The following is a 27,361-nucleotide window of genomic DNA, read 5'->3' as shown; positions in this document are numbered from 1 at the left end:
AAGAGATTAGGTTTTTTAATCACTGATCCTCTGATTGTCGTAATGCTCTCAGTTACTTCTGGGATATTTGGACCTTGAAAAGTAGAGAATTGTCGTTCCAGGGAGTCTGCAATAATCTCCGTTTTTTCCTCTGCGGAGTAGGATAGACCATTTGGTCCAAGTAGTGGGTGAGTGGCTGGTCTTTTTTTTAGTAGACCTCTATTTAATTTATAAATTGAATTTTCACTGTGGTTCAGGGAAACTAGGTATTTGTCCCATTCATCTTCCCTGTGGGTTTGCAGCATTAACCTTATGAATTTTATTTTGGCATTTAGAGAAGTTTTAATCAGGGGGTCACGGGTTCGTTGCCAATCTCGGCGTATTCGGTCTTTAGCGTTTATTTCTTGCTGTATTTCTGCGGGGATAACTGGGCGGCGACTGTTTTTGTTGCGAAAATACGAGCTATCGTTTATTGCTGAATTAATGGAATTGGTGAATGCTTGAATGCTGTTGTCAATGTTTTGCTTGGTGTTGGTAAAAAGAGCCATGTTAGGTTTTTCTGCACTAAGTGTGTGATAAAATTTTTCCCAGTTGATTTGGGTGTTTGGAGTTGGGGGAGAGACTGTGATGGGTGAGTCAGAGAGTTCAAGTAGTATTGGATTGTGATCAGAAGATAACTCGTTTAAGTTTGTGACGTGTATTTGAAGATGAGTGCGAACTATAGCAATATCTAATACGTCAGGTCTGTATTTTTTAGAACTTGGAAAATGTGTAGGGGTGTCAGGAGCGATTATTGAGTAGTCATTTTGCAGAAGGTGATTATAGAGTATTAGCCCAGCAGCGTTTGTCCTGCGGCTGTTCCAGAGTGGGTGTTTTGAGTTTAGGTCACCAGCAATAATGAAATTATCTGCACCATTGATGAGAAGGTCGAGGTCGGATGTAATTAAGGTTGACGACGGAGGCTTGTAGACTGAAGAGATGAGAGTGGTTTTGTTATTAATTTTTATTAATTTAGATGTAGACTGAAGTTTTGTATTAATGTTGATTGGTTGATGGACTATTTTACGATGAACTAGGATAGCTGTACCGCCATGGGCTGGAGAACCTCGGATTAGCGGTAGGTCGTTCCTATATGTGATAAAATTAGGGATCTTGAGGATTAGGTTAGGTTTGAGATGAGTTTCATTTAGTAAAATGATGTCGGGTTTGTTATAGTCCGCGCAACGAAAACTGGCCGGTGACTGGTACGACTCTAGTGGCAATTGTCAATAAGTGGTTATTAAACTAATTGCCGCGTTTTTTTAAAATTATTTGTTCACATGGTATATATTAATTAATTATTATACCAATCATGAGAGAAAATGGTTTAAAAAATTATCAGTATAAAACATAATTTCAATACGTGATATAATATATATACAGTGTATTGATTGTTAATAATAATTGCAAATCAGTAAAAAAAAAAAATAATATTTTTACACATACAATAAAAATAAAATAATATTTATACCTATACTGGCTATACTTAATATTTTACATTTATTAATAATTGTCAATAATATTGACAAAACAGTCTACAAATACATAAATACATAAAATTATTATCAATATCAGTTATTCCAATTGCTCTATATCTGATTCCTCATCACTGCAATCGCTGTCATCGGGCAATATGGTCAAAACTACTGGTTCCATTAAGGTGTCCCTAAGAATTTCCTTTCGGTTATCTGAATCTTGTATTTTTTCGGCATGCCTTACACAATTTTCCCAATCCTCTTTGGTTACCGCATCCAACGCTACATGGTTAAGACGCTCGATATCAACCATCTTGAATGTATTATTATTTTTTGCTACTTGACCCTTAACTTGGGCCCATATAAGTTCAATTGCATTGTATTGGCAATGATATGGAGGTAGGCGTATTACTTTGTGACCTTTTTCTAATGCAATTTGGTCAAGCAAGTATTTTTTTTGGCGCGGAATTAAGGCTTTAACTTTTTGATGAAGTTCTGCTAAAGTTTCAAGAGGATGAAATTCAATATTTTTTTCATTCAACCATTTTTGTACGTCCGATTTTTTCCAATTACTTTTTGGGTGATTTTCTACTATTGTGGAATGATATGACGCATTATCCATCACCAAAACAGATGGCTCTTCTAAATTGTTTAATAATTCAATAAACCACTCTTTAAAAACTTCGGCATTCATTTGACTGTGGTAGTCGGCGGTATTGCCTGTATTGCTACGGAATACTAGTTTGGACCCTTGAATAAAGCCATAACGAGCACATCCAGCATGGCACACGATAAGCCGACCTCCTTTTCCTGTTGGAACTTTCAATCCTTCAGTGCCGTGTTCATTTTGCCAAATCATCGACCTCGAATGATTTTGATTAACCCATGTCTCGTCAATATAAACAACAGGGCGATCATCCTTCATCTCGCGCAACGTACAAATTTCTCGAAGAAATTTACATCGAAGTGCAACGATGTCATTTCTCTCCATCAAAAATTTACGGCCATCATTACACTTCTTATATGAAAATTTCAAATTCTTCAATAAATATTGCATGGAGCGTAAGCATCCGGAATAATTGATTTTTTGTCTTAAAGCATTTAGTATCAATTGTGCAGTTGGATACTCACCTCGATCGTAGAAGAACTCGTGCACAGTTCTCCTAACGACATCAGAATCAAAATCGTCGATCTCCGACACAGTTTTTGCACGTTTGTAACCTTTGCGTGGAGACTTAAATAACATAACTGACGTTGATTCTTCGGTTTTTTCTTTTGCTTCGAAGCAAATACGTCGGACAGTGCGCTCTGACAATCCACATGCTTCGGCAGTACGTATTTGTGTGTTTTTAAAAAAATCGGCGGTTAAATTTGGTTGTGTTGACAGTTGTTTTAGAAACGTATACACTTTATAAACAATTTGATTAGTCTGGCTACGAGTAGCACTATTGGTAAGAGACATTTTTAATAAATCTAAGAACAACAATTTATTCAAACAGAAACACAAAAAATACACAAAACACTGGTACAGCACACTGTCGGTTACAAATGTCTGTAGCATAATGCACAAAATCAACAGTATACACTACCCACTACCCTCCTGTTAAGACCCCTCCGTGTTACGACCCCTCTATACAATACATTCCAATAATACAGCCAAAACTGGTTTTCAACATCGCATAACAAACACACCGCGTGCGCCTATTGTATAACATCGCAGCGGCGACGCGTAGTTTGAGAACCCGCGGCTAGTGGCACGTTCATGGCGGGCGGGTTTCGGGGGTGACCGGCCAGTTTTCGTTGCGCGGACTATAGTGGAAATGAATGCACTAAAATCATTAGTTTTTCTTGTAATGCCGTTTGCGTTCCAATGTACAATTTTTAGGTTTGAAATCATTGTTGATTAGCAAATAGGGTAATAAAGGATTTTATAGTAGATATTAACATGGATTTGGGATCGTCCGATGTAGACAGAACTGAAAGGAGATCTGTTAAAAGTTCGATTACCTGTTCACTATTTAAAGTCTTCTTGGGCTTAGTTGCGGAGGCGTAGTCTATTTTTGTGATATCTGCGTTTTGTGGTTGGACTGGTTGTATTGTAGGGGATGAAAGGTTTGGTTGTGGAATTTTGGGTTGCTTTGTACATGCGGCTTGGGCAAGGTATGGACAACCACGGTAGTTTGCCGTGTGATTACCACCACAATTGCAACACGTTGGCTCTTGATCGGTGGTTTTAGGGCATAGGCTTGATCAGAGACTTCATAGATGAGTTTAGAATTTTGAGTGTTGTCAAGAATAACTAGGCATATTGGCATAGGTTTGTTGACAGGTCCGAATCGTTTTATAAGTTTTACATCGAAATTTAATTGTTCGAGTTCGGATTTTAGCTCATCAGTAGAGATGTCAGTGGGTATACCTCTTAGTACTACTTTGAGGGTGCGTTCCTCGGGGAGTTTGGACGTTTTGAACTGGATTTTTAGATCAAGGAGAGTCTGCTGAATTAGCCTGAAGTGATCAATCATACGGGTTTTAATTATTATGGATCCGTCAGAGGTTGCCTGCGCTGAGATATTTTCGGGAGAGACGATGGCGTTTTTGAAGATGATCGGTGCAACTTTGCGCCAATCAGAAGATTTACTTACAAAGATAGGTGGGATACGAACTATGGGTTTTGCGGCTATTGGGTTTGCATCATATTTCTGTGATTCGCTTAAGTTGTTTTTCTTTGGGTGGTTAGGAGTGGGGGACGGGCTGAGGGAACGGTTTGATAATACAGATGAGGTAGAAGTAGTATCAGAAAAATAAGACTCACCTGACAATTGCTCCTCGAAGGATTCGGGGGAAGGAGGTTCCGCACGTTGGCGTTGAGCAGCATGCAACAGCGGTGGAGAGTAATTATTGTCTCGTGTTTTCTTCGGACTTGAGACCGGAGGTGTCCGTTTCCTTTTGGCTTTGTGGCCGCCCATAGTGTTTTGTTCAGAATGGTTCACTGCAATTTGTAACCGACGTCTGCATAGAACGAACAGTAGGCAAGAACTAAATGATGATGATTTGGATTGTTTTAAAAGAATGCTTTGCTTTGCTTTGGGGGGATGGCTAAGCCGTGAAACTATACCAGGCTTTTGCCTCTACTAGTGGATGGATGTTTTAGGAAGGTGGTGTTAAATTTGTTGGTCAACCCATGTCAAAGGGTAGGGTTTGATTCTACGCTTTGTGGTTGGTGGGGTGTGAGATTTCCCTAAGAGTCGGATGTGGCCATGAGTAGAGAAAGAGTTTTTATAGAACATCGATTTATATTGGCTATGAATAGAATTTTTGATTGACTTGAAATTTGCTGATTTTAGAAGGACCGAATTTTTAATTTTTAATTTTTAACCTAAATTTTAAAAGAATGGAATTTTTATATAATATTTTATAAAGAAAATCTTGATAACAATTCTGTGATTGGTTAGAAAAGACGGTATGACGATCACACATGACATCGTTTATTATACATTTACTACTGAAGTATGCTGTTTTCATTCGGCATTATCGTGAAATATATTTGTAAAGATCCTAGAGCTCTACTACAGCTCAGTTTATTATAGTATTTCTACCGTCATCATTATGGTTTTTTCACCAATACACAAACGACATATCGCTTTGATTCGGTAATGTTTACCACAGTTTTAATTGGTAATTCATCAATGTCTACAGTACCTTCTCATCTGTTTAAAATCATACAGCCCTTCCTATCAAGCGGGGTATCTGATATCAACTCTGAGCCATCTACCTCTTCACCACCACCACCTTCTGCTCAAAAAATTCCGCCGATCTTCATCCAAGGAACTGCTTGGTGCAAAGTCGCAGCCAAACTTTTATCCGATGTCCCTCCTGACAGCATTCAAGCCAAGGCATCTACCATCAATTCCATCAAACTCCAGTGCATCGACATTAAGCTATTTAGGTCCGTTCCAAAATACCATCACAATCACGATACTGAATTCCACACCGTTCCATCTTCGGAGGAAAGGACATTAAAAATAGTCATCCGTGGCTTACTCTCAGACATCACCGAATCAGAGGTCTCGGAAGAACTCAAATCCAAAGGATACGACGTCACATCAGTTCATCAATTCGGCAACGCAACTCGTAAATTCCCCCTCCACATGGTGATTCTTGCTTCTTCGCCTTCCAGCAAACAAATTTTCAACGAACACTCTCTTTTTTACATGGCCGTAAAAATTGAACCTTACAAATCCACCAACCCTGCCCAATGCTTCTCCTGCCAGAGGTTTGGTCACTCCAGCCTTCACTGCGGATACACTCCTAGGTATGTTAAATGTGCCCAGGGTCACTTGGCCAAGAACTGCCCAAAGACCCTCGAAGAACCACCTACGTGCGCCAACTGTCTCGGTTCCCATACAGCAAATTACAAGAACTGTCCTTCGCTTATTCAAGAAAAGGACAGAAGACGTCCTACCAGACCCAACACTTCAAAAACAGTCACTCAATCATCATCTCCATCAGTCAACCCACTTGCTTCTGCCCTCACGAATCCACCGACCAGTCAAGCTTCTCCTGTCAACCTCAGCACATACGCCTCCACAACCTCAAATGGCGCTGCAGTCTCCACTGTCCCAGTATCTCTGGCCTCTCAACTCACTACCATCATTTCCAATCTTGCCTCTAACAAAATGAAGGTTAAAGATGCCCTCATTGCCTTGCTGACAATTCTGCCACTCATCCTCACCAGCCTTCAACATGAATAACACCCGCATATTATTCTGGAACTGCCAAGGCGTCACTCGGAGGCGCCTTGAACTCATAGACTTCGTTCAACAACAAAAAATCGACATCTTGCTTCTCAACGAGACCCACCTCACTGGTCAACGCTCTATCAACATTCCAAACTTCTTCACATACACCACAAATCGCCCTCAAATCCCCGGCCACTCGGCTGGAGGCGGCACCGCTATTCTCGTGCACAAAAGGTACACTCACCACTTCATCACCGTTCAAACCACTTCCTTAGAACAAACTGCTGTGCACATACAAGTCAACAACTCTGTTCTCCGTCTGGTCGCCGCATACAAAAGACCGACCAACATACTCATTCCATCCGATCTCACCGCTTTACTAGACACCACCTACAACACCATTATAGCAGGTGACTTGAACAGCAAACATCAGCTATGGTTCAGCAGGAGGACCAACACGGCCGGAAACACTCTAGCCAGATTCATAAACTCTAGAAATGACCTAACAGTCGCTTCTCCAATCACTCCTACACACTACCCGAACGCCTCCAACCACAGTCCAGACATCTTAGACATCGCCATCATTAAAGCTAACAACATTCACCATCACATCGAAAACCTATCAACTGACCTCTCTTCAGACCACACTCCAGTTGTACTTGAACTCCACTCAACCATAGCATCCTCGTGTCCCCCGGCACCCAAACAAGTCACCGACTGGGCCGCGTTCCAGCTTTTCATGGACTCCGTCACCCACTCACCATCCAGCGGATCATCCACTAGCTCCATTGATTCAGCGATCAAAAATCTAACGTCAACCATGTCACATGGCATAGCCATCCACACCTCTCCATCTGCACTTCAAGAAGGTTCCAGAGCTCTACCCAAGCAGCTGCAGTTCGAAATTAATCTCAAACGTCGCCTACGATCTCGCTGGCAAAGATCCAGAGATCCGGACGCCAAAACCTCCTACAATCGCCAAACCACTAAAGTTAAACAACTCATGGCAGAACATCGAAATAATCAATGGAGCAATCTCCTCGGCTCTCTGAATGAAGGTCCCAACGCCTGGTCCCGCTTTTTCAAACTCAATCGGGCACTGCTTCGTAAACCTCCACCATCTCGCCCTCTCAAGGACACAGCAGGCAACCTCACCTTCGATCCGGAGCACAAGGTCGCTCTTCTTGCAGACTCTCTGGAAGTACAATTTCGTTCCCCTCCGGGAAACGACCAAATTGACTCATCAGTCCACAACAAACTTATTCACATGCTCTCACTTCCTCCCACTACTACTTCATACTTCACTCCCTCAGAAGTTTGGAACGTAATCAAGTCGGCGCGCTCCGGGGCCAGACGGCATCAGCAACAGCGCCCTTAGACACTGTGGTCGCAAAACCATCACTCACATATGTCGAATTCTCAACTGGTGCAAACGTGCTGGTTACTTCCCTCTACAGTGGAAGCATGCCATCGTCATCACCATTCCTAAGCCAGGCAAGGATGTCACCAACCCAGTCAATCATCGCCCGATATCACTGCTCAACACAATGTCCAAGGTTCTGGAGAAACTACTGCTCACCAGACTTAAGATCTTCACCACCTCCAAAATCCGTCCAGACCAACACGGCTTTAGAAGCTCTCACAGTACCATCACCCAATTACTCAGCGTAGTCGACAATATATCCTTCAACCTCAACAAAAGAAGGAAAACTGCTGCAATCCTGCTCGATGTGGAAAAAGCATTCGACAAGGTCTGGCATGACGGCCTTATTAGCAAACTCATTGACCTCGAAGTGCCCAGTGACCTCATCACCATCATTACTTCCTTTCTGACCGACAGACATTTCCAAATAAAAATTGAAGGCAAACTATCCACACCACGCAAAATTCTTGCAGGAGTGCCTCAAGGTTCCTGCCTCGCCCCACACTTATTCTGTCTGTACATAAATGATCTACCATCTCACCCCAGCTGCAAAACCGCACTCTTCGCAGACGACACACTGTTCTACGCAACCAGCACTTCCAACGACGTCGCCACCAAAAAGCTACAACTGCAGATCGACGCAGCTGTAAGGTGGTTCCACGACTGGAAAATCTCAATAAATCCTCTCAAAACCACTGCTGTAATGTTCTCTCACAGATCCACCTCAAACTCCATCAAGCCCAAAATCAAAAACACCAACATCAAGTGGTCAACCTCCATGAAGTACCTCGGTGTTCATATTGACCATAAACTAAAATTTTTCAAACACTAAGCAGTCAAACATTCATTATATTCCATGCTATCCAGCTCAACTTTAAGTATCAACACTAAATGCTTCATATACAACACTTACATCCGATCCATCGCCACGTACGCATCACCTATATGGGCCTCCAACATCTCTAACAATAGCTGGACCAAGCTTGAAGGCTCCAATCCACCTCACTCCGCCAAATTACCGGACAACCATGGTACGTGAACAACAGAGCGATCCCCCATTCAACCGGCTTTGTACTTCTCAAGGATCACATTCAGTCACTAACTAACTCCGTCAAAATTCAAATTCAGCAATCCCCTCACAACAACATCTCCGAAATCAGCAACAGAACTACAATCACAGCAAATTATGTAAAACGACCCATAAACTTTTAATCTACCAGCACCAGTCAAACTCAAAACTTCTGCAAGCTCCCGAGCTCAATTCATCTTACTCCTTCCACTACTTCACTCACACTATCAGAGGCTTAAAGCCTGAAATAGTGCACAACATACAAAGCTAAGCTATCAAACCGAACTTTCAAAATCAAAATCTCTGACGTCACATCAACAGTAAGAACGATAAAAGCAGGTGTCCCACAAGGCTCCCAAACACAGGTTCAATAACCAGACATCAAAAGTCAAGAGGCTCATCCAACTTCATAGAGCCGCCGAATGGGACTCATTCCTTGGAAAAATAAGACCTGGAGACTCTAAAATATTCAAAATCGACAAATCTCTAATTAACAGAAAACCTCCAAACCACCCATTAAACGGCCAACAAGGACCAGTCTTCGATTCCCCAGGGAAAGCTGAACTCTTCGCTGCTAACCTAGCTACACAATTCAATTGCCCGGATGGAACTCCAGCCACTAACTTACTAGTCGCCAGCTCAATCCAAATTCTAAACACATCACCAAAACCACCAATTCAGCCGGTCTCTCCAGGAGTAGTAAAGACATCATTAAGCGACTACCACGCAACAAAGTGCCGGGACCCGACGGCATTTCCAACACGGCTCTCCGTCACTTCTCTGACAAAACCATCCTGGCACTGACCAAAATGTTCAACTGCTGCCTAAGATACCAACACTTCCCTACTCCTTGGAAAGCAGCCACAGTGATAATGATACCGAAAGCAGGAAAAGATCTCAAAAATCCAAGCAGATACCGACCTATAGAACTCATTAATTCAATGGCCAAGGTCCTAGAAATAATAATCCTGATTAATCTGAAAAAAGTCATATCTACTTCTATCCGACCTGACCAATATGCCTTCAGATCACAACACTCAACGACCAACCAACTGACGAAAGTAATCGACCACCTGGCCAACACAACAAACCGAGAAGAGCGAACAGCGGCAGCATTCCTGGACTTCGAGAAAGCGTTCGACGAAGTGTGGCACGACGGGCTACTGCACAAACTTCTCCAGCTACACGTACCACCATCGCTGGTCAGGATAGTGCAATCATTCAATTCTGACAGAACATACTCAGTCCGAGTCGGCTCCGCTTTCTCATCACCATGAACACCGACTGCAGACGACCCCCAAGAATCATGTCTCTCGCCAATTCTGTTTATATCATATATAAATGATATGCCTTTCACTTCCGGAACCTGGACTAACCTTTTTGCCGACGATACCATGTTTATGGCAACCAGCATGGGCATGCAGCGTGCAGTGGGCAAACTCCAGCCTCAAATCGACGTAACCCTCCCTTGGCTCCAAAAATGGAAGCTGACTCTAAACACAGACAAGACCCTGGCAATAAAGTTCGGGAGAAAAGGCCTTAAAAAGACGACACCGCTAAAAATCCACGATCAGGAGATCAGCTGGAAACCTGCAGTCAAATACCTCGGAGTCTACCTCGACAGTGGACTTAGATTCAACCGGCACGTCACTGAAACCACACAAAAAGCGAGCCGCATTGTACCCCGTGCTCAACCGCCAGAATCCTATACCAGTTCGAAACAAGCTTAAGATATATAAAATGTACGTCCAAACAATAGTCACCTACGCCGGCCCAGCATGGGGAGGACTAATATCAAATGCAAACTGAAGACGACTAGAGGCAGTACAAAACCTAGCCCTCCGAACTATCACTGGCTCCCCCTGGTTTGTCCGGAACACCGTCATTTCTAAATCCATCCAAATTCCCTCGATCCAATCAACCATCACGAAAAATTCTAAAAACATGTTCATCAAACTTTGGCAATCCAACTGCAACCACCTACAAAACATAGGCCAAACTATCGGCCCATCATCAGAACTCAACAGAAACAGACCAGGTGAATTGACCAGGCGCACATTGACACCACCTCCTACACTGAGTCTTGGGGCTAAACCACCTGAAACTCAGGAAAAGGACTATAGGTCCCTCAAACCATGCAATGCAATGCAATGGCTTGTGTCTCTCCCCCCCTTCTTAAAGCCATTATATTAACGATCTCCCAGCCACCCTATATGTGTCCACATCTCTATTCGCTGACGATACGATGTTCTATTCTAGCAACACATCTAAGAACATATCAAACAATATTATTTAACAATAATCCGTCTACAAAGACAAGTAGCAACAACCACCGACTGGAACTTAAAATGGCACCTAATACTAAACACCCGAAAAACAGTTGCAGTACTCTCCGGGAATAGTCACAATTCACCCAGTCGTCAAATAAAAATTCATGACACCCAAATTGTTTGAAAAAATAGGGCTACATACCTCGGTGTCATCCTCGACAAAACACTTCGGCTAGGTTAAGATAAAATAAAATAAAATAAAATAGGCTTTTTTTAAAAAAATGTTTTGAGTAGAAATTACAATTTTTTTTGTGTTTTTCCCACGCTTTTTAAGACTACTGGGAATTTTCGCTTCTCACTTTTTAAAAGTACAAATTAGTTACGTTTTTCTATCAGATTCCTACCGTTAGCTGATTTACTTGCTATAATTCAAGTGGTAAAATCAAAAAACTCAAGGAAAATCTGTACTTTTAAAACAACAAAAAGTTTTTAAAAAGTACAAAGATTTTTTTTTCTGGAATTCTGGATAAAATATCATTCATTTCAGAAGTAGAATAGGAAAATTCGCATGTCTATGAGTGATTTCTCTGAAGATTATTCAAGCAACGACTTTCTGTACCAATTTTAAATAGGCGAGAATTGCGGTAAAAAAGTCCGGTATATTATAATACATACATAACAATATTTAAAATAATTTATGAAAAAAAAAAAAAGCAATGTTTATAATTATTATGTACTTAGTATCATAACCTATATCAAAAAATCTAAATAATTATTACATGCAAATAAAATAAACATAATATTATATTATAATGATTTTTTAATTAAATTGAGTATTAACTTACTATCCTCATATAAAATATAATGTATAAAAAAAAAACGGACTTTTTTACAGTTGACTTTTTATGCCTCAGACTTTTTGGTAGTATACGCACTAACCACATCACTAAATCAGAGAGGTCCTTTTCGTTTCTAAAAATCTGACATTTGAAGAGCATTTAAGTTCGAAAAATGCGAAAACATTTAGTTAGTCATTAAGTTATATCAAAGAAGGGAAGACAAATATAAAATAATACTTTTTATAATTTCAATGTGAAATATAATTTTAATTTTTCCTATAATTTTTTAGTCCACGAATAAAGTCCAAAAATTGATGACCGACGTGTTTAGACTTTTGTAAACTGATTTGAAATTGTTAATATAACTACTTGAGTTCGATTAGGCCACATTTTAATTTGTTAAATTATTTTAAGATAATTTATTTATTTAAATTTAAAATTGTGTAAAATATTAAATATTTAAACACGTAATCAGGTCCATCGGTAGGATTGACAAAAAGTACTTACAAAATAATGAACTTATTAAATTGTTGCAAATTTGCAATTGAGTTTCAACCAAAATCCTTTAACAATGTGTTATTATAATAAATTATTTATTCATAATGAATAGGTCAAGTACGATTGAAATACAAGACTTATTGATAAAGTCTGCCCGTTTAAGATTTCACTAGGAAACGCCGTACAGCAACAGAGTCCTAAAACCGTCATTTTCGAACAGCCGCTGTTCATTTAAAAATCGGTCAATTGGAAATCTGTGAATTCTATGGTCTCTGTGAACACGTGGAGAACTGGTCAAAAATATTTTTGTCAATTTTTGACTGGTTTCAGTCATACGACAGACCTTTGAGTATGGTTTACGGAAACCCGGTAGGAAGAGTGGAAATAACGACCTGTAGTGGTTTCTTGGTACTGGGTGGCGATACAATAACCGTCGGTGATCGTTTAGAATTTAGTTAGCTTTCGAAATAGTTCAAAACCAGAGTCTTACAACAATTTTCCATTGAGTTATTGTGTAGAATGATTGTACAATCGTAGTCCGGAGGACAACGCGAATTACACTGGTTTACTAGTCGGTACGGTTCACTGTATATAGTTGGAAACTTATGTTTTCCTCGCCATCACTGCAGTGAAAATAGAATCGTTCATAGTTTTGAACATTTACCTACTTGGACAATTTCATCATCGACAATGACAGACACCGTAGTCATAACTCCGGCACCAGTCGTCACATCGCCGGCCGCCAAGAAGTCTCCTGCAAAGAAGAAGTTGTTGGCTTCTGGAGCCAAGAAGACTACCGTTGCGTTGCATCCGACCACCGCTGTGATGGTCACCTCGGCTATCAAAGAGCTCAAGGAGAAGAAGGGTTCGTCGCTGCCAGCCATTAAAAAATACTTAGCAGCCAACTACAAAGTCGATCCCGCCAAGTTGGCGCCTTTCATCAGAAAGTTTTTGAAAGCCGCCGTCGCCAACGGTGCCGTCGTTCAGACCAAGGGAACCGGCGCTTCGGGACACTTCAAGTTGTCCGTCGCGGAGGTCAAGGCAAAAAAGGTCGTTGTAGCGAAAAAAAAAGAAATCGATCGTCAAAAATGTCAAAGCCGCCGGAACACCCAAGAAAAAGAAGCTAGCTGTAGCCAAAAAACCCGCGGCTGGTGAGCCAGCAGCCAAAAAATCGAAAATACTTACTGCAACCAAATCCAAGGCAATTACGCCGAAAAAAGCTGCCCCGGTCAAACCCAAACCGAAGAAGAAGACTCCAATCAAGAAAACCGCAGTTCCCAAAAAGAAGTAATAGCAATATACACTACTTTTCCTTACATTAAAACGGTCCTTTTCAGGACCACCAATTTTATTGAACATATTAAATTATTATTGTAATAAAAAATATCCCCCCCGTACAAGATTTTTATGATCGCCGTTAGAGTTTGCATTTTTATAAACATTATGATTAATAGGTCATTTCGGACTATAGGACGAGTGACAGTTGTGTAATTACAGGGTTTGCTTAAAACAGCAGGAAACTTTACATATTGATTTTGTTTTATACATCAATAAAAAAGACATGTTTAAAACAGTAGTTTTAGTACATTTCGAATAAGTCCATGGATTTTTTTCTACTCTGCGAGATACTTTTAGATCCTAAGCGGAGCGATGAATGTATAATTTTACAATGATGTGTGTTGTTTTTCTATTTTTTTGTGTCTGTGCACACAATAAGTATCGAAGTGATGCTTCGATTTTCAATTTCTGATGTAACTATAAAACAAATGACCGCTAAAAAAAAAGGCTCTAAAAGTTGTGATATAATTTGTATTATAGTACACGACTATCGCCTGATGTTTAGTCTTCATTATGAATATATTATATTATATTTCATCACTATTCAGTATTATAGGTACTTATTATTCAAAATAATGGTCAATATAAAAGTTTAAAAATATAATATAAGAAAAAAGGTGGATAAGTGGATTTCGCTCTGCTGTGTATAGTAGGTTACAAGTGGGTCAGTGTTATAATGAATGGCATTAAATTTGAATTCAATGATATAATATTATTGTACACGAAAAACGATTCTGGGCGGTGACGATTTGTCAGTGTGGATATTTTATATTATATATTTTGTATTGTTATTACTTTATTATTAATACAGTAGCCGGTAAGTTGAATAAATATTATAAAACTACAACAAAATAACTAAAATCGTTATTCATGATTATTTAATATGTAATTTCCTCCAAATTTGAACATAAAATACCTATAAAAAAACTGTGTTTTTATATTATTGAGATTTTTTGGTTACAGAATACTTGTAAGTTTTCTATCCTTAGCTATAAGAGTTAAACATTTTATACTACATTTTAAAATTTTAAATTTTAAATAATAAATATTATGATAAATGTTATCAAAATTCCAACATTAAATGTTTATGAAAAAAAATTGTGCCTACCTACGTATTTTTAATATTTTTCAAATGTCATTGTAACAATCTATTGCCTTGTATAACATTTTCCAGATTTTTACCCAATAAATAAAATTTGATTGACACCCATAAAATTGGAAACTGAGAAGTCTGTAAGCAGTTCAAAACAAATCAATATTTTTTGAAAATTTTATCGTGTATAGAAAACGATAATTTAAATTTATAATGAAAATGCCATCTACGTATCTACGTGGTAATTTGTTTTAGAGTCACTCCAAAAATCAAAATCGATTTTGTCGAAACCAATTTTGCGTAGACATTCCCGTTTTTCCTTAATTTGTATGTTGTGTTTCCCGGCGCTTTTGAAAACTATTGGGAATTTTAAATTTTGACTTCCGAATGCATCAACTAGATTCACTTTCCCATCGAACAAGATACTGTTGGAAAAAATCGTAGTAGTTCTATTGCTCCAAACCATGATCACAGTCACAAAAAAAAAACGCACATCATTGTAAACTCAATGCATAGTCATTAATAGCTCCGCTCAGAATCTAAAATTTAAGCCTTTTGGCGTTTACAATTCATATTATTAATATTTTTAATCGCATATTTATGTTATTGTTTAATAAATCGTACCTTATTTTAAATTATTACTATTATTATTATAATTATTATTGTAGAGTGATATAATGTTTGTAAAATCCTAAAGGTTTATATTTTATAAATATTGTTTTAAATTTTAACATGGAATCATATTATTTGTAAACTGTAGTTAAGTATAACTTATAAGGAATAGTAATCAATTGTAATAGATATAACTAAGGCGTGGATTTCAATGCAAAATGCATTTTTCTCTTGTTGATCTTAGACAATACTTTCCAAGTACATAATTTTTTTCGTGTAACGATTGCTTCAAAGCTAAAAATTTTAATTTCCAATTTTTTTGAATATTTCGACGTTTTTTTATTTTTAGAGAATTTTTAGCATTATTGGGTAATTTTTGCTGGTTTTAATGCATATTTGTTCAATATGTCACCCGTACTCAGATAAATAACAAATAATTAGTGAGTTCGTGTAACATCACGGTCGTATTTCGTATGTTTTTATTTCATGTTCGTAATTTTTAATAGGGATAGATATTGTGTTAAATAATGCCCCCCAAAAAAATTATCAAAAAATTAATGTTATTTTTAAGGTTATTTCTTAAGTCACTTTTGCAGTAAAATGCATTTTTTAAGGGCATTAATAAAATTTTTCACATTTTTTAACTTTATTAAATAAATTTTTTAGGCCAATACAATCCGCGTCTTAGTTATAATAATTGTTGACTGTCGGGTATCGAAAAATTCAACGTTTAAAACATAAATTATAGTACACGTTTATCGCCCGTTTAGTTTTTGGATACTTTTGTCCCGCTTTTTGGGGAAGTTTGATAAACATGCCATTTAATACCCAAGCTTACATTATAGACGGGTAAAGGTGCAAGCAATGTTGAAGACACTATTTAGTATAGCTTACTCAGTCGCTCTACTTATATTAATAACAATATTGTTTTTTCTGGGATTTCTTAGATGGCATCAAGTGTTTTGATTACTGTTCATTGCCGGTAACAATATTTATATTTTATACAGATAAATGTATCTATGATTTAGAATTTAGATTAGTAAATTTTTTTTATCTTGGATAAGTTTCGATACTGGTGTCAACTGCCGATAATATCACGCATTCAATGCCAATGTGATAATAGTTTTACCTGCAAGCGAATTGCCTAGTTCGAATAATAATGATTGATAGAAAACAGAAATTGGTGGCCTGAAAGGGGCCGTTTTAATTGAGTTATAGTTTTATTTCAAGATGGCCTTATTTGGTCACGGCCTTAGTTCTTTCACAGACTGCGTGTTTGGCCAATTCACCTGGTAACAAAAGACGGACTGCAGTTTGAATTTCCCGGCTGCTTTTGGTCGAACGTTTGTTGTAGTGAGCCAGACGACTGGATTCAGCGGCTATGCGTTCGAACAGATCGTTGACGAAGCTGTTCATGATGCTTATGGCCTTTGAAGAAACACCGGTGTCGGGATGTACTTGCTTCAATACTTTGTAGATGTAGATGGCGTACGATTCCTTTCTCTTTCTTGTCGGACTTGGCGATGATCTTTTGAGCGTTTCCGGACGATTTCTTCATCGCTTTACTGCGCCTGCGAATTTACCTCCTGGTGCCATGACGATATGTATAGTTGAAAATTACATGTTGACCGCTGGATCGATTTGGTATAAATGATGCCCAGAACTTTGCTTTGTTTAGTAGCTAAAAGGCTATGTTTTCAAGTTTCAGGCAGTTTGTCTTTCACTTATGTCTGAGCTTTCACGGTGCGATTATATAGCTGTATGCGATCGAGGACGGCATAACCTGATATTTGGGGTGGGTAATATATCTAGTTCTCTTATGTGGATAAAAGTTGATTGGGCATTTCGATGAAGGAATACCTTAGTAGCTCTCTCCATTTCGTTGCGAATAGAGGCAATGGGTGGACTTTTGGATTCCATTGCTTCTAGTAACGAAGTGGGCACCAGAGTTGATATGAATAGCCACGTTTTGGACTGCCTCGATGTTTTTCCAATTTGATTCGCTTATGAGCGGGCCCCAAGCTGTAGCAGCGTATAAGAGAATCGGTCTAATGTAAATGTTATGGATGGAGAGTCTGGTAGTTATCGGTGCCCGAACAAAAAAAAAATACACAATAACAACAAGCCCAGAACTTTGCTTTGTTTGGTAGCCGAGGCTATGTATTTAAGTCTCAGGCAGTTTGCCTTTTACTTATGTCTGAGTTTTTACGGTGCGATTATATGGCTGTAAGCGGTCGAGGACGGCGTGACCTGATATGTGGGGCGGGTAATCTACCTAGTTCTCTTAAGTGGATAAAAGTTGATTGGGCATTTCGATGGAGGAATATTTAAGTAGCTCTCTCCACTTCGTTTCGAATAGAAGGAATGGGTGGACCCAGGATTCCATTGCATCTAGTAAGGAAGTGGGCACCGGTGATGATACGAATAGTCACGTTTCGGACTGCCTCAATGTTTTTCCAGTTTGATTTGCTTATGAGCGGGCCCCAAGCTATGGCAGCGTATAAGAGAATTGATCTGATGTAAATTTTATACATGGAAAGTCTGGTCGTTATCGGTATTCGAGATCTACTATTTAGGATCAGGTACAGAGCAGCTCTGGCTTGTTTGGCTTTATGAATGCAGAACTTAACATGATGGTGTAGCCGAATTGTTTAGTCAAGGAAGACACCGAGGTATGCAGCCCTACTTTTTTAAACAATTGGGGTATCATGAATTTTTATTTGCCGACTGGGCGAATTGTGGCTATTCCTGAAGAGTACTGCAACTGTTTTTTGGGTGTTTAGTTTTAGGTGCCATTTTAAGATCCAGTCGGCGGTTGTTGCTACTTGTCTCTGTAGACGGATTATAATTGCAATGTTCTTAGATGTGTTGCTAGAATAGAACATCGTGTCGTCAGCGAATAGAGATGTGGTCACATATACCCCATATGTGACCACATCTCTATTCTCCCCGGCTGGGGAATCGTTAATATAATGGATGTAAAGAAGGGGAGAGAGACACGAGCCTTGTGGGACACCCGCTATTATTGTTCTTACTGTAGAATATGACGTCGGAGATTTTGATTTTGAAAGTCAGGTTTCATAGGAAGGACTGTATGATTTTAACCAGAGGAGTTTGTGGTAGTGGTGGGTCGTTACTGCTGTATTCGGTACAATGTAACGATTACATTGGTGGAACGAGAAGAAACGAGTACATTTATCGTTCCACGTTCGTTCCATCGGTGCATTCAGTACAAAGTTACCAACTACAAAATGGTCCCCATCAGGGTATACCGACATCGAGTCTATACCAAATACCGATTACTGACGGTAGTCGAATAGTAACGAGTTGTCACGATTATAGACATATAATATAATAATATATTGTATGATAAATATAATATAATGTTGATATTTTTAAACAGTATAATTATTAAATACTATTATTTAATTTTATACATAAATATTTTAGGGTTAGGCAAGTACCTAAATTAATTTTGGAAGTTCCAGTTTATTTATTTTATTATTATATTTTTTTCGAGGGTAAAGTGAATTTTTTTTTATATTTGTATTTTATAATTATTTCTGCTGAAAATAAATATGTTTTTTTTAATCGGTAGTTTATTGTAATTGTACCAATTGGAATAATATTAAAACGGTGGTCATTTTTGATTAATCATTTTATGTATATTATATAATATATACAGTAAAATAGTGTTGTATAATGGGTCTACGAAGCATATTCGTTCATAAATATCGACAGCAAAACGATTATCCATTTAAGTATAGGTATTTTGATCGTTCCGCGTGGAACAATACGAATGTGAGTACAAGTGTATAACTAAATAAAGAATGTGCGAATTGTACCGATGTAACGAGTATTTTGGAATCGGTACTTTACTGTAACTGTACCGATTGGAACGATAATTCCCACCACTAGTTTATGGATTAGTCCATCATGCCAAACTCTGTCAAACGCCTTTTCCATATCTAGGAATATGGCTGCGGTGTGTCTATTGTTGTTGGTATTGATTACCAGATCGTCAATAAGTTTAGAAAGTTGAGTTGTCGTCGAATGCTCGTGCCTGAACGCGTGCTGCTCTGCTCTCGGCTTGATGAGTTTCAAGAGGAGGTTTCGAAGCACTGTCTCAGATACTTTGAACATTGTAGTAAGTAAAGATATTGGTCTATAGCTATTTGGTAGAAATCTCTTAGATTGCATTGCATTGCTTGTATAGCGGCGATGTGCCTATATACTCGTACCAGGCGATTGCCTATGACTAGTTGGGTAAGATGCGGTGAATGATTTTATTTAGTTTGAGTTAGACCATAAAAAGGGGCGTGGCTTTGTGGATTTTGAGATTGGGCCAGTAGCCAAAGTGGATTTTCCTAGACTGCGGATGTGAGCGAAAGTTAAATTTGAGTTGCGGTGAAAAAGGTTCTTGCTGTTAGTTATCATTGTTTGCTTGACGGTGGAGGTACGTGTTGAAGAGAGAATTATTTTATTCATCACAAACCATGGGGAGGTGATGGTACGAAGGCCGATATTTTGGACGGCTTCGAGTTTGCGCCAATTCACTTTCGATATAAGTGGTCCCCACGTCAGATCGGCGTATGATAGAATAGGTTTATTATACATTTGCAGTATATTAAGTTTTGATTTGATGGGAATGGGGCTGGAGCTGTTTAAGATCGGGTACAGCATACCGTGGACGGCGATGGCTTTCTTGATAGTTGACTTTATATGCTCTGAGAACGTGAGATTTCGGTCCAGGTTTATACCGAGGTAATTTGATGTAGGAGACCGTTTAGGTTCAGGTGATGTGAAGCAAAATTGTTAGGACCGTTGAACATGACAGCAACCGTTTTTTGAGATGCCATTTGTCACACCAGGCTAGTGATACGTTTAATTGTTTTTGTAGTTGTATGGCTGCTCTTTTTGGGTTTTTATTCGAGGTGGTGAACATAGTGTCGTCGGCGAATAGATAAATCCGAGCGTTTTGTTTGAGGGGGACATCGTTAGTGTAGGCCAAGTAGAGTGTCGGTGAGAGGCATAAGCCTTGCGGTACACCTGAAAGGACCGGCCTGCTGCTAGATATAGTTGTGTTTAGTCTTACCGAGAAAGAACCATCTGTAAGGAATGAGTTTATTATATTTAGTAGTGAGGTAGGGGTGCCTAAGGTATGGAGCTTGGACAATAAGCCTGCGTGCCAGACTCGGTCGAAAGCTTTTTCGACGTCCAGAAAGATGGCGGCTGTGCGCAATTTGCTGCCAATTGGTCAATTAGGCTGACGAGCTGGTGGATTGTTGAAAGCTGTGGTCGGAAAGCGAATTGTTCATTTCTAATTTTGGGACCAATCGAACGAAGCGTTAAGTTTCGCCAATACAACGCGTTTAAAGATTTTTGAGAGGGAGGATAGTAACGCAATAGGGCGGTAGTTGACTGGATGTCGGTGATCCTTCCTGGTTTGGGGATAGTGATGATAATAGCATGCTTCAAGGGTGGGGAGTGCCCAATTCTTTCTTAGGCATCCGTTAAAGATGTGAGTGAGGAGCAAAACTGATTTCCTGGGTAAGAGTTTGATGGTTGTATTAGTGATGGAGTCTGCGCAGGGGGCTTTGGTTGATTATTTGTTGAACGATACCAGGTGATGTGTAACAAATAGTTTGAGAGGATGAACGAAAGGTAGGCGGGGCCTGTAGTTGAATTAAATTGGTGGCCCTGATAAGGGCCGTTTTATTTTTATTTCAATGCAGTGCGGAAGAATCTAGGCTTGTTTTTCAGTTTTCTTAGGTAAGAGAACAGTTTGGATGTTGGGCAACACACCACCTTGAGCGATGGTTACTCCAGACAACAATTTGTTCAATTCTTCGTCATTTCGGATTGCCAATTGCAAATGTCTGGGGATGATACGAGACTTCTTGTTATCACGGGCGGCGTTACCGGCCAATTCCAAAACTTCAGCTGCTAAGTATTCCATGACGGCAGCTAGGTACACCGGTGCTCCGGCTCCGACGCGCTCGGCGTAATTACCTTTTCTCAACAGGCGATGGATACGGCCGACCGGGAATTGGAGTCCGGCACGGGACGACCTCGTCTTGGACTTGACTCCTTTAGATTTACCTGCATTACCACGTCCACTCATGTCGATGGTTTGTTTGAAATGGGATTTGAACTATATTGAATAGATGAACTGCACACTGTAAGTGACGCGCACCAACAGTCAAAGGCCCAATATTTATACACAAATGCGTTCTTGAGCGGTAACGATGATTGGTCTTAATCCGACGGTGAAAAATCTCATATCGCAGACGTATATGCAAAAGCAAAAGTGACAAATATACTTGTTTAAATGAGATATTTCAGCCAACCAAATACTAGAATTTTTTAAAAATATAATATAATATTTTGTTTTATTATATTACTCGTAGTCATGGGTAGGCCAACAATTTTAAATAATCACCCTCACTAACTTTCATCCACCAGTAGAGGCAAAAGCCTGGTATAGTTAACCGCATAGCCGCCCCTTCAAAGCAAAGCAAAGCAAGCAAGTACTCGTAGTCAGCTGTTCTTCATTTCATAGTATAGGATTATTTTTAAATAATAAGTTGCGTGTAATAATTAAATTACTCTAGGTACCAGGTACCTGTATTATTTAGTATATAAAAAAAACCTAATGAATCAACTTTTCTCAATCAAAATCAAAATTACTTGAAACGGTGGAAACCTACCATAGGCCGTGCAGACAGCAACGGTACCATTTTGCCCGGGCTACTAATGGACAATCTCCAGACGGCAACAAACAATTGCAGATGAAATTTTGATTTAGTCAGATAATGAACTTATGATAAGGATTACTCAGCGTAACCCAATACCCAATAGGATAGGTTATCACCTGAAGAAAGTACAAAACCAGTTAACAATTTGGCAAAAAATTATTAGAAATGGAAAACTAACATAATATATTAACTAACTAACTAAGTTAACTTTATTAACTAAAAATGTTGGTTCAACTCTCCATCATTGTATACAATACAATTATGTAAATAAAACAAAGCTATCCATGTAATAAAATTATAGTATTTGCATATTTGTTAGAAAAACGATAGACAAAAAACATATATTACATATTATAATAGGTATATTTGTAATGTTTATTTTTGTTATTTTTTTTATAACGAAAATATATAATAAATATATTAATGATTATAATGAAAAAATATAATTTATTACTCGTATTTAGATCCAATGAAGACAATACAAATTTTATAGTATTGGTACCATTTGGTCGTTGATAGCGTTCACTTTAAAAGACTACAAACACCCCATTTTCAATGAGCCCAGTTCGGCTAGGTTTTGATCAAATTTTATACGGATTTCACCAGATTGTCAGAAAACTCTTAATGACTTATGGACTTAATAGATTGTATGCTTATGAAATCGTTTTCCTCGTAAAATAGAAACAACAAGCATGTACAATAAATCACGAGGATTTGCTGAGACAACTACTTATATTTTGCAAGCAACAGCTTCTTGAGTCAGACCTAATGAACCGTAACGTTTAGAATAGAATGAAGATTCGAAAAAGTTGAGTATTGATCAATAAAAGCATTTTAGAGATAGGAAAATAACAAAAAACCTGAGGGCGGTCATAACCAAGTGAACAAACTTGGTTGTAATTTGTTTACTACTTGGTACGTTGTTATCATTAAATAACACTGTTTTTTGTGATGGAATCCATAATCGCTAAGTCTGCCCAAATATCCACTAAACGTCCAATGCCAACCTTTCCAGCTCCAGTCACGCAACTAAACAACACAGATCTCACAAAAATGGATTACGCTACAGCAACCAAATCCAAGGAAATTATCAGCAATGAACAAATTTTAGCCCTGCTAACTGATCTCCTCACGGTCATATCTACAACAAATGACCCTAAAGAAATGCTGTTATCCACAATAAAATCCTTCTTGGCCCTCTTCGGTAAACAAAAATGAACACAAATCTTAAAATTTTACATTGGAACGCCAATGGCATTTCAAAACGAATAAACGAACTCAGTGCACTAGCATCTTCAATCAAACTTGATGTTATTTTAATCGGTGAAACACACCTAAAACCAAACCTATCCCTCAAAATCCCAAACTATTTTACCTACAGAAACGACCTGCCGTTAAGGCCGGGCTCTAAAGCCCATGGCGGCACAGCTATTTTAATTCATCGTAATATTATTCATCAATCAATTCAAACAAATACTAAACTCCAATCTACTTCCATTGTAATTAAAATCAATAACGAAAGCTTGCTTGTTTCCTCGGTCTACAAATCTCCCTCGTCTACCTTGGACCCCTCAGACTTGGACCTTCTCATAAACAGTGCAGACAATTTCATAATTGCTGGTGACTTAAACTCTAAGCACCCACTCTGGAACAGTCGTAAAACTAACTCTGCAGGAATAATATTATACAATCACCTGCAGCAAAACAACTACTCAATTATTGCACCGGACACGCCAACCCATTTTCCAAACTCAAACAAGTACAGACCAGATGTACTTGACATTGCCATAACCCGCACCTTCATTAATCCAAATCACAAACCTTAATGAACTTTCATCGGATCATAATCCAATTCTACTAGAGCTATCTGACTCACCAATTAAAACCTTTCCTCCATCACCAAACCTTTCCATCAATTGGAAAAAATTCTATCACATTCTTAATGCAGAAAAAGCCAATGTCAATCCCTCTACGAACACCAAACAAAGCATTGACAGCACCATCGAAAACTTCACAAACTCTATTCATTCTGCGCTAGATAATAGCTCTTACGTCCGAAATTCTAAAAAGCACCAAACAATCATTCCTACTGAAATTCAACTAGAAATCTGCGCCAAAAACCGCCTACGCAGAGAATGGCAACGGACTCGTGACCCTCAGACAAAAAGGTTACTAAACTCTAAAATACTATGTATAAGACTCATGCTCCAGACCCATAGACAAGATGAATGGGACAAATATCTGAACTCCTTAAATCAAAACGAAAAATCAATATACAAACTAAACAGAAGCTTATTAAGAAAGAAATCAGCCATCCATCCTATCTTAGGTCCCAGCGGTTTAGTGTACTCAGCTCAAGAGAAAACAGAAATCTTTGCAGACTCCCTCGAACGACAGTTCACTACTATTCATGGACCAAATCTCCCGGAAGTAGTAGCTAGTATCTCAACGCTCCATAAATCAGTCACAAATAGTTCATCCATCTTCACTACTCCGGGTACAATCCAAAAACAAATCGATATGCTCGCAAAGAACAAAGCACCTGGATGGGACCAAATAACAAACACAGCCCTAAAATCTTTGCCTAAAAACAAAATATTACAACTGACAAAAATCATCAATAGCTGTTTCCAACTTTGCTACTTTCCTAATATATGGAAACTTTCTCATATAATATCAATCCCAAAACCCGGCAAAAACCTCCAACTACCGGAAAGCTATAGACCTATAGCTCTCCTCTCATCCTTATCAAAAATCTACGAGCGTTCAATTCTCTTTCACCTACAAAATTCACTGGCTGGTAAAATAAGAGATGAACAATTTGCCTTCCGTCAGAACCACTCCACAACACTCCAATTAACCAAACTCATCGATCAAATTAGCGCTTACCTTAACCAGGGCATACAAACAGCCGCAGTTTTCCTCGATGTCGAAAAAGCTTTTGACTGCGTATGGCATGATGGGCTTCTTCACAAAATGATGGAAATGAACATCCCTTTGCAACTCATCAAAATAATTGAGTCCTTCCTATCAGATCGAACTTTTTCCGTCAAAATAGAAAGCCAAAACTCATCGCTAAGAGTAGCAAGGGCAGGCGTACCACAAGGCTCGTGTCTCTCCCCTACGTTGTTCAACATTTACACAAATGACATGCCCACAGAGCCAAAAGCCCATGTATCGCTGTTTGCAGATGACACTATGTTCTACTGCGCCAATCATAATGCGAGATACGCAACACTCCAACTCCAACGCCAAATAAACACAGCCTCAGAGTGGTTCAAAAAGTGGCGCCTCCGAATAAACGAGGGAAAAACCACTGCAATACTCTTTGGTCGTACACAAAAACTGAACATCAAACTTGAAGTAAACAACATCGAAATCTCTTGGTCAAACAATGTGAAATACCTCGGAATTACAATTGATCACAAGCTCAGCTTCACCAATCATGCCGAAACGATAGTCAAAAAAGCAACCAAAATTCGAGGATCCCTCTACCCAGTGCTCAACAAAAAATGCCCAATCCCAGCTAGGACGAGACTAAACCTCTTCAAAATGTACATACAACCAATTTTAACCTATGCTGGTGCATCATGGGCACCATTCATCTGTAAATCCTCTTGGAAGAAAATTGAAGCGGTCCGAACTATAGGTATCAGAACCATCCTGGGTCAACCGACCATAGTACTAAACTCAGTTCTCCTAAACACAGCTGGTTTTGACACTGTCAGGAACACCATCAAAAAGAATGCTGCAGCAGTGTTTTACCGATGCTCAAAGTCTCAGTATAATCACCTCAGAAGCATAGGTCAGATCATCCCCCCACCACCTGACTTAAGATACACACAACGCCCTAGAGCAAAACTATGGGCAAGCAACTAAAATATATAAAAAAAAAAAAAAAAACCCCAACCAACCAAATCAATTAAACATCCTGCGACTAGCAAAGGCAAACAGCCTGGAATAGTTAAATAGGCGAGAGCCGTTCTACCGAAGGAGGATGGAATCCATCAACGTGTTTGCAATTGCTCTCTAGTTCATCAAACATTTTCGTCAGTGCATTATAATAAAATATACATAAAACAATAATGGCTTCAACGGAATCAGTTCAAACCACGACGGTTGCTCCGGTCGCTTCATCTCCGCTCAAGAAAAAAACCAAGACTCCCGGCACAAAGTCGACGACCGCACCTGCTCATCCGTCTACAGCTGTAATGGTGATCGCGGCTATTTCTGAGCTGAAAGAGAAGAAAGGTTCATCGCTGCCGGCCATCAAGAAATACATGTCCAACAACTACAAGGTGGACCCCACTAAGCTCGCGCCGTTCATCCGCAAGTTCTTGAAGGCCGCCGTGATCAAAGGATCACTGTTGCAGACCAATGGTATAGGCGCCATGGGCCACTTCAAACTTCCAGTTGAGGTAAAAAAGAAGGAACCGGCCGTCGCCAAGAAACCGAGTTCCGTTGCTAGCAAAAAGAAGGCCGTAGCAAGTAAGAAACTAGCCCAAGTCTCGGCCGCCGGTACTCCAAAAAAGAGGAAGTTGCCCGCGAAGAAAGCTTCCAATGTCACCGAGCCTGCTGCCAAGCCAAAGAAATCGCTAATTAAGGCGAAGAAGGCTGTCGCGGCACCTAAACCGCCGAATGTAAAGAAAACAACTGCTGTGAAACAAATGAAGTCGCCTAAGAAAAAGTAATAGACATTGTGCATATTATGACGAAAATGTAAATATTTAAACGATAAATGCCCGTACCCTTTAAAAAGGTCCTTATCAGGACCACAAATTTAAATCAATACCCATTTTTTGTTATATATTATTTTCATAGTATCCGATTATCTCAAATTTTTTAAAATTGTTAATCTTCAAATATCTGAAGTGTTGCGGCGCAACTAAGTTTCAAACTACTATGATTGCCAACACACATTATTGATGATTATTATTGTATTAGAAAAATTATGAAATAAAATATAGTTTTAAGTATAATACAATTATTAACTTTTTTTATGATTATTGCAAGGTGTGTTGATAGCAATACAGTATACACCTTGGATTATTGTTTTTATTGTTTAATTCACGATGTAGAGAAGAGAAGGCAGTGGCGGATCCAGGGGAGGGGCACAGGGGCACGTGCCCCCCTGTCAATTTTCTATCAACATTTTTTTTATGTTACTACGAGTATCATATAAATAAAAATACAGTTGTAAATAAAAATAATACTACCTTTTACCTACTA

General features: G+C 39.0%; 5 protein-coding genes across 5 annotated transcripts; 2 read left to right on the top strand and 3 right to left on the bottom strand.

Annotated features, from left to right (window-relative positions):
* Positions 1-1,593: 1,593 nt before the first annotated feature.
* On the bottom strand, positions 1,594-2,955 carry LOC132940682 (uncharacterized). The gene has a single exon (XM_061008389.1). It carries the CDS (start codon positions 2,953-2,955, stop codon positions 1,594-1,596), a length of 1,362 nt encoding a protein of 453 aa, XP_060864372.1.
* Positions 2,956-13,021: 10,066 nt separating this feature from the next.
* LOC132940680 (histone H1A, sperm-like) lies at positions 13,022-13,486 on the top strand. Its single transcript, XM_061008388.1, has one exon. It carries the CDS (start codon positions 13,022-13,024, stop codon positions 13,484-13,486), a length of 465 nt encoding a protein of 154 aa, XP_060864371.1.
* A 3,124-nt stretch (positions 13,487-16,610) lies between these two features.
* On the bottom strand, positions 16,611-16,932 carry LOC132940679 (histone H2B-like). The gene is made up of 2 exons (XM_061008387.1): positions 16,867-16,932; positions 16,611-16,802 (listed from the first exon to the last, which is right to left on the bottom strand). The coding sequence occupies exons 1-2, from the start codon at positions 16,930-16,932 to the stop codon at positions 16,611-16,613; spliced, it is 258 nt and encodes an 85-aa protein (XP_060864370.1).
* Positions 16,933-20,925: 3,993 nt separating this feature from the next.
* LOC132941535 (histone H2A-like) lies at positions 20,926-21,546 on the bottom strand. The gene has a single exon (XM_061009633.1). It carries the CDS (start codon positions 21,496-21,498, stop codon positions 21,121-21,123), a length of 378 nt encoding a protein of 125 aa, XP_060865616.1. The 5' UTR covers positions 21,499-21,546; the 3' UTR covers positions 20,926-21,120.
* A 4,612-nt stretch (positions 21,547-26,158) lies between these two features.
* On the top strand, positions 26,159-26,901 carry LOC132941596 (histone H1A, sperm-like). The gene has a single exon (XM_061009719.1). The coding sequence runs from the start codon at positions 26,218-26,220 to the stop codon at positions 26,821-26,823; it is 606 nt and encodes a 201-aa protein (XP_060865702.1). The 5' UTR covers positions 26,159-26,217; the 3' UTR covers positions 26,824-26,901.
* Positions 26,902-27,361: the final 460 nt, after the last annotated feature.

Source organism: Metopolophium dirhodum, chromosome 3 (assembly GCF_019925205.1).
Source record: "Metopolophium dirhodum isolate CAU chromosome 3, ASM1992520v1, whole genome shotgun sequence".
In the NCBI taxonomy this organism is placed as follows: Eukaryota; Metazoa; Arthropoda; class Insecta; order Hemiptera; family Aphididae; genus Metopolophium; species Metopolophium dirhodum.
The sequence above is the reverse complement of the archived record's forward strand: the minus strand, read 5'-3'. Positions and strand labels throughout refer to the sequence as shown.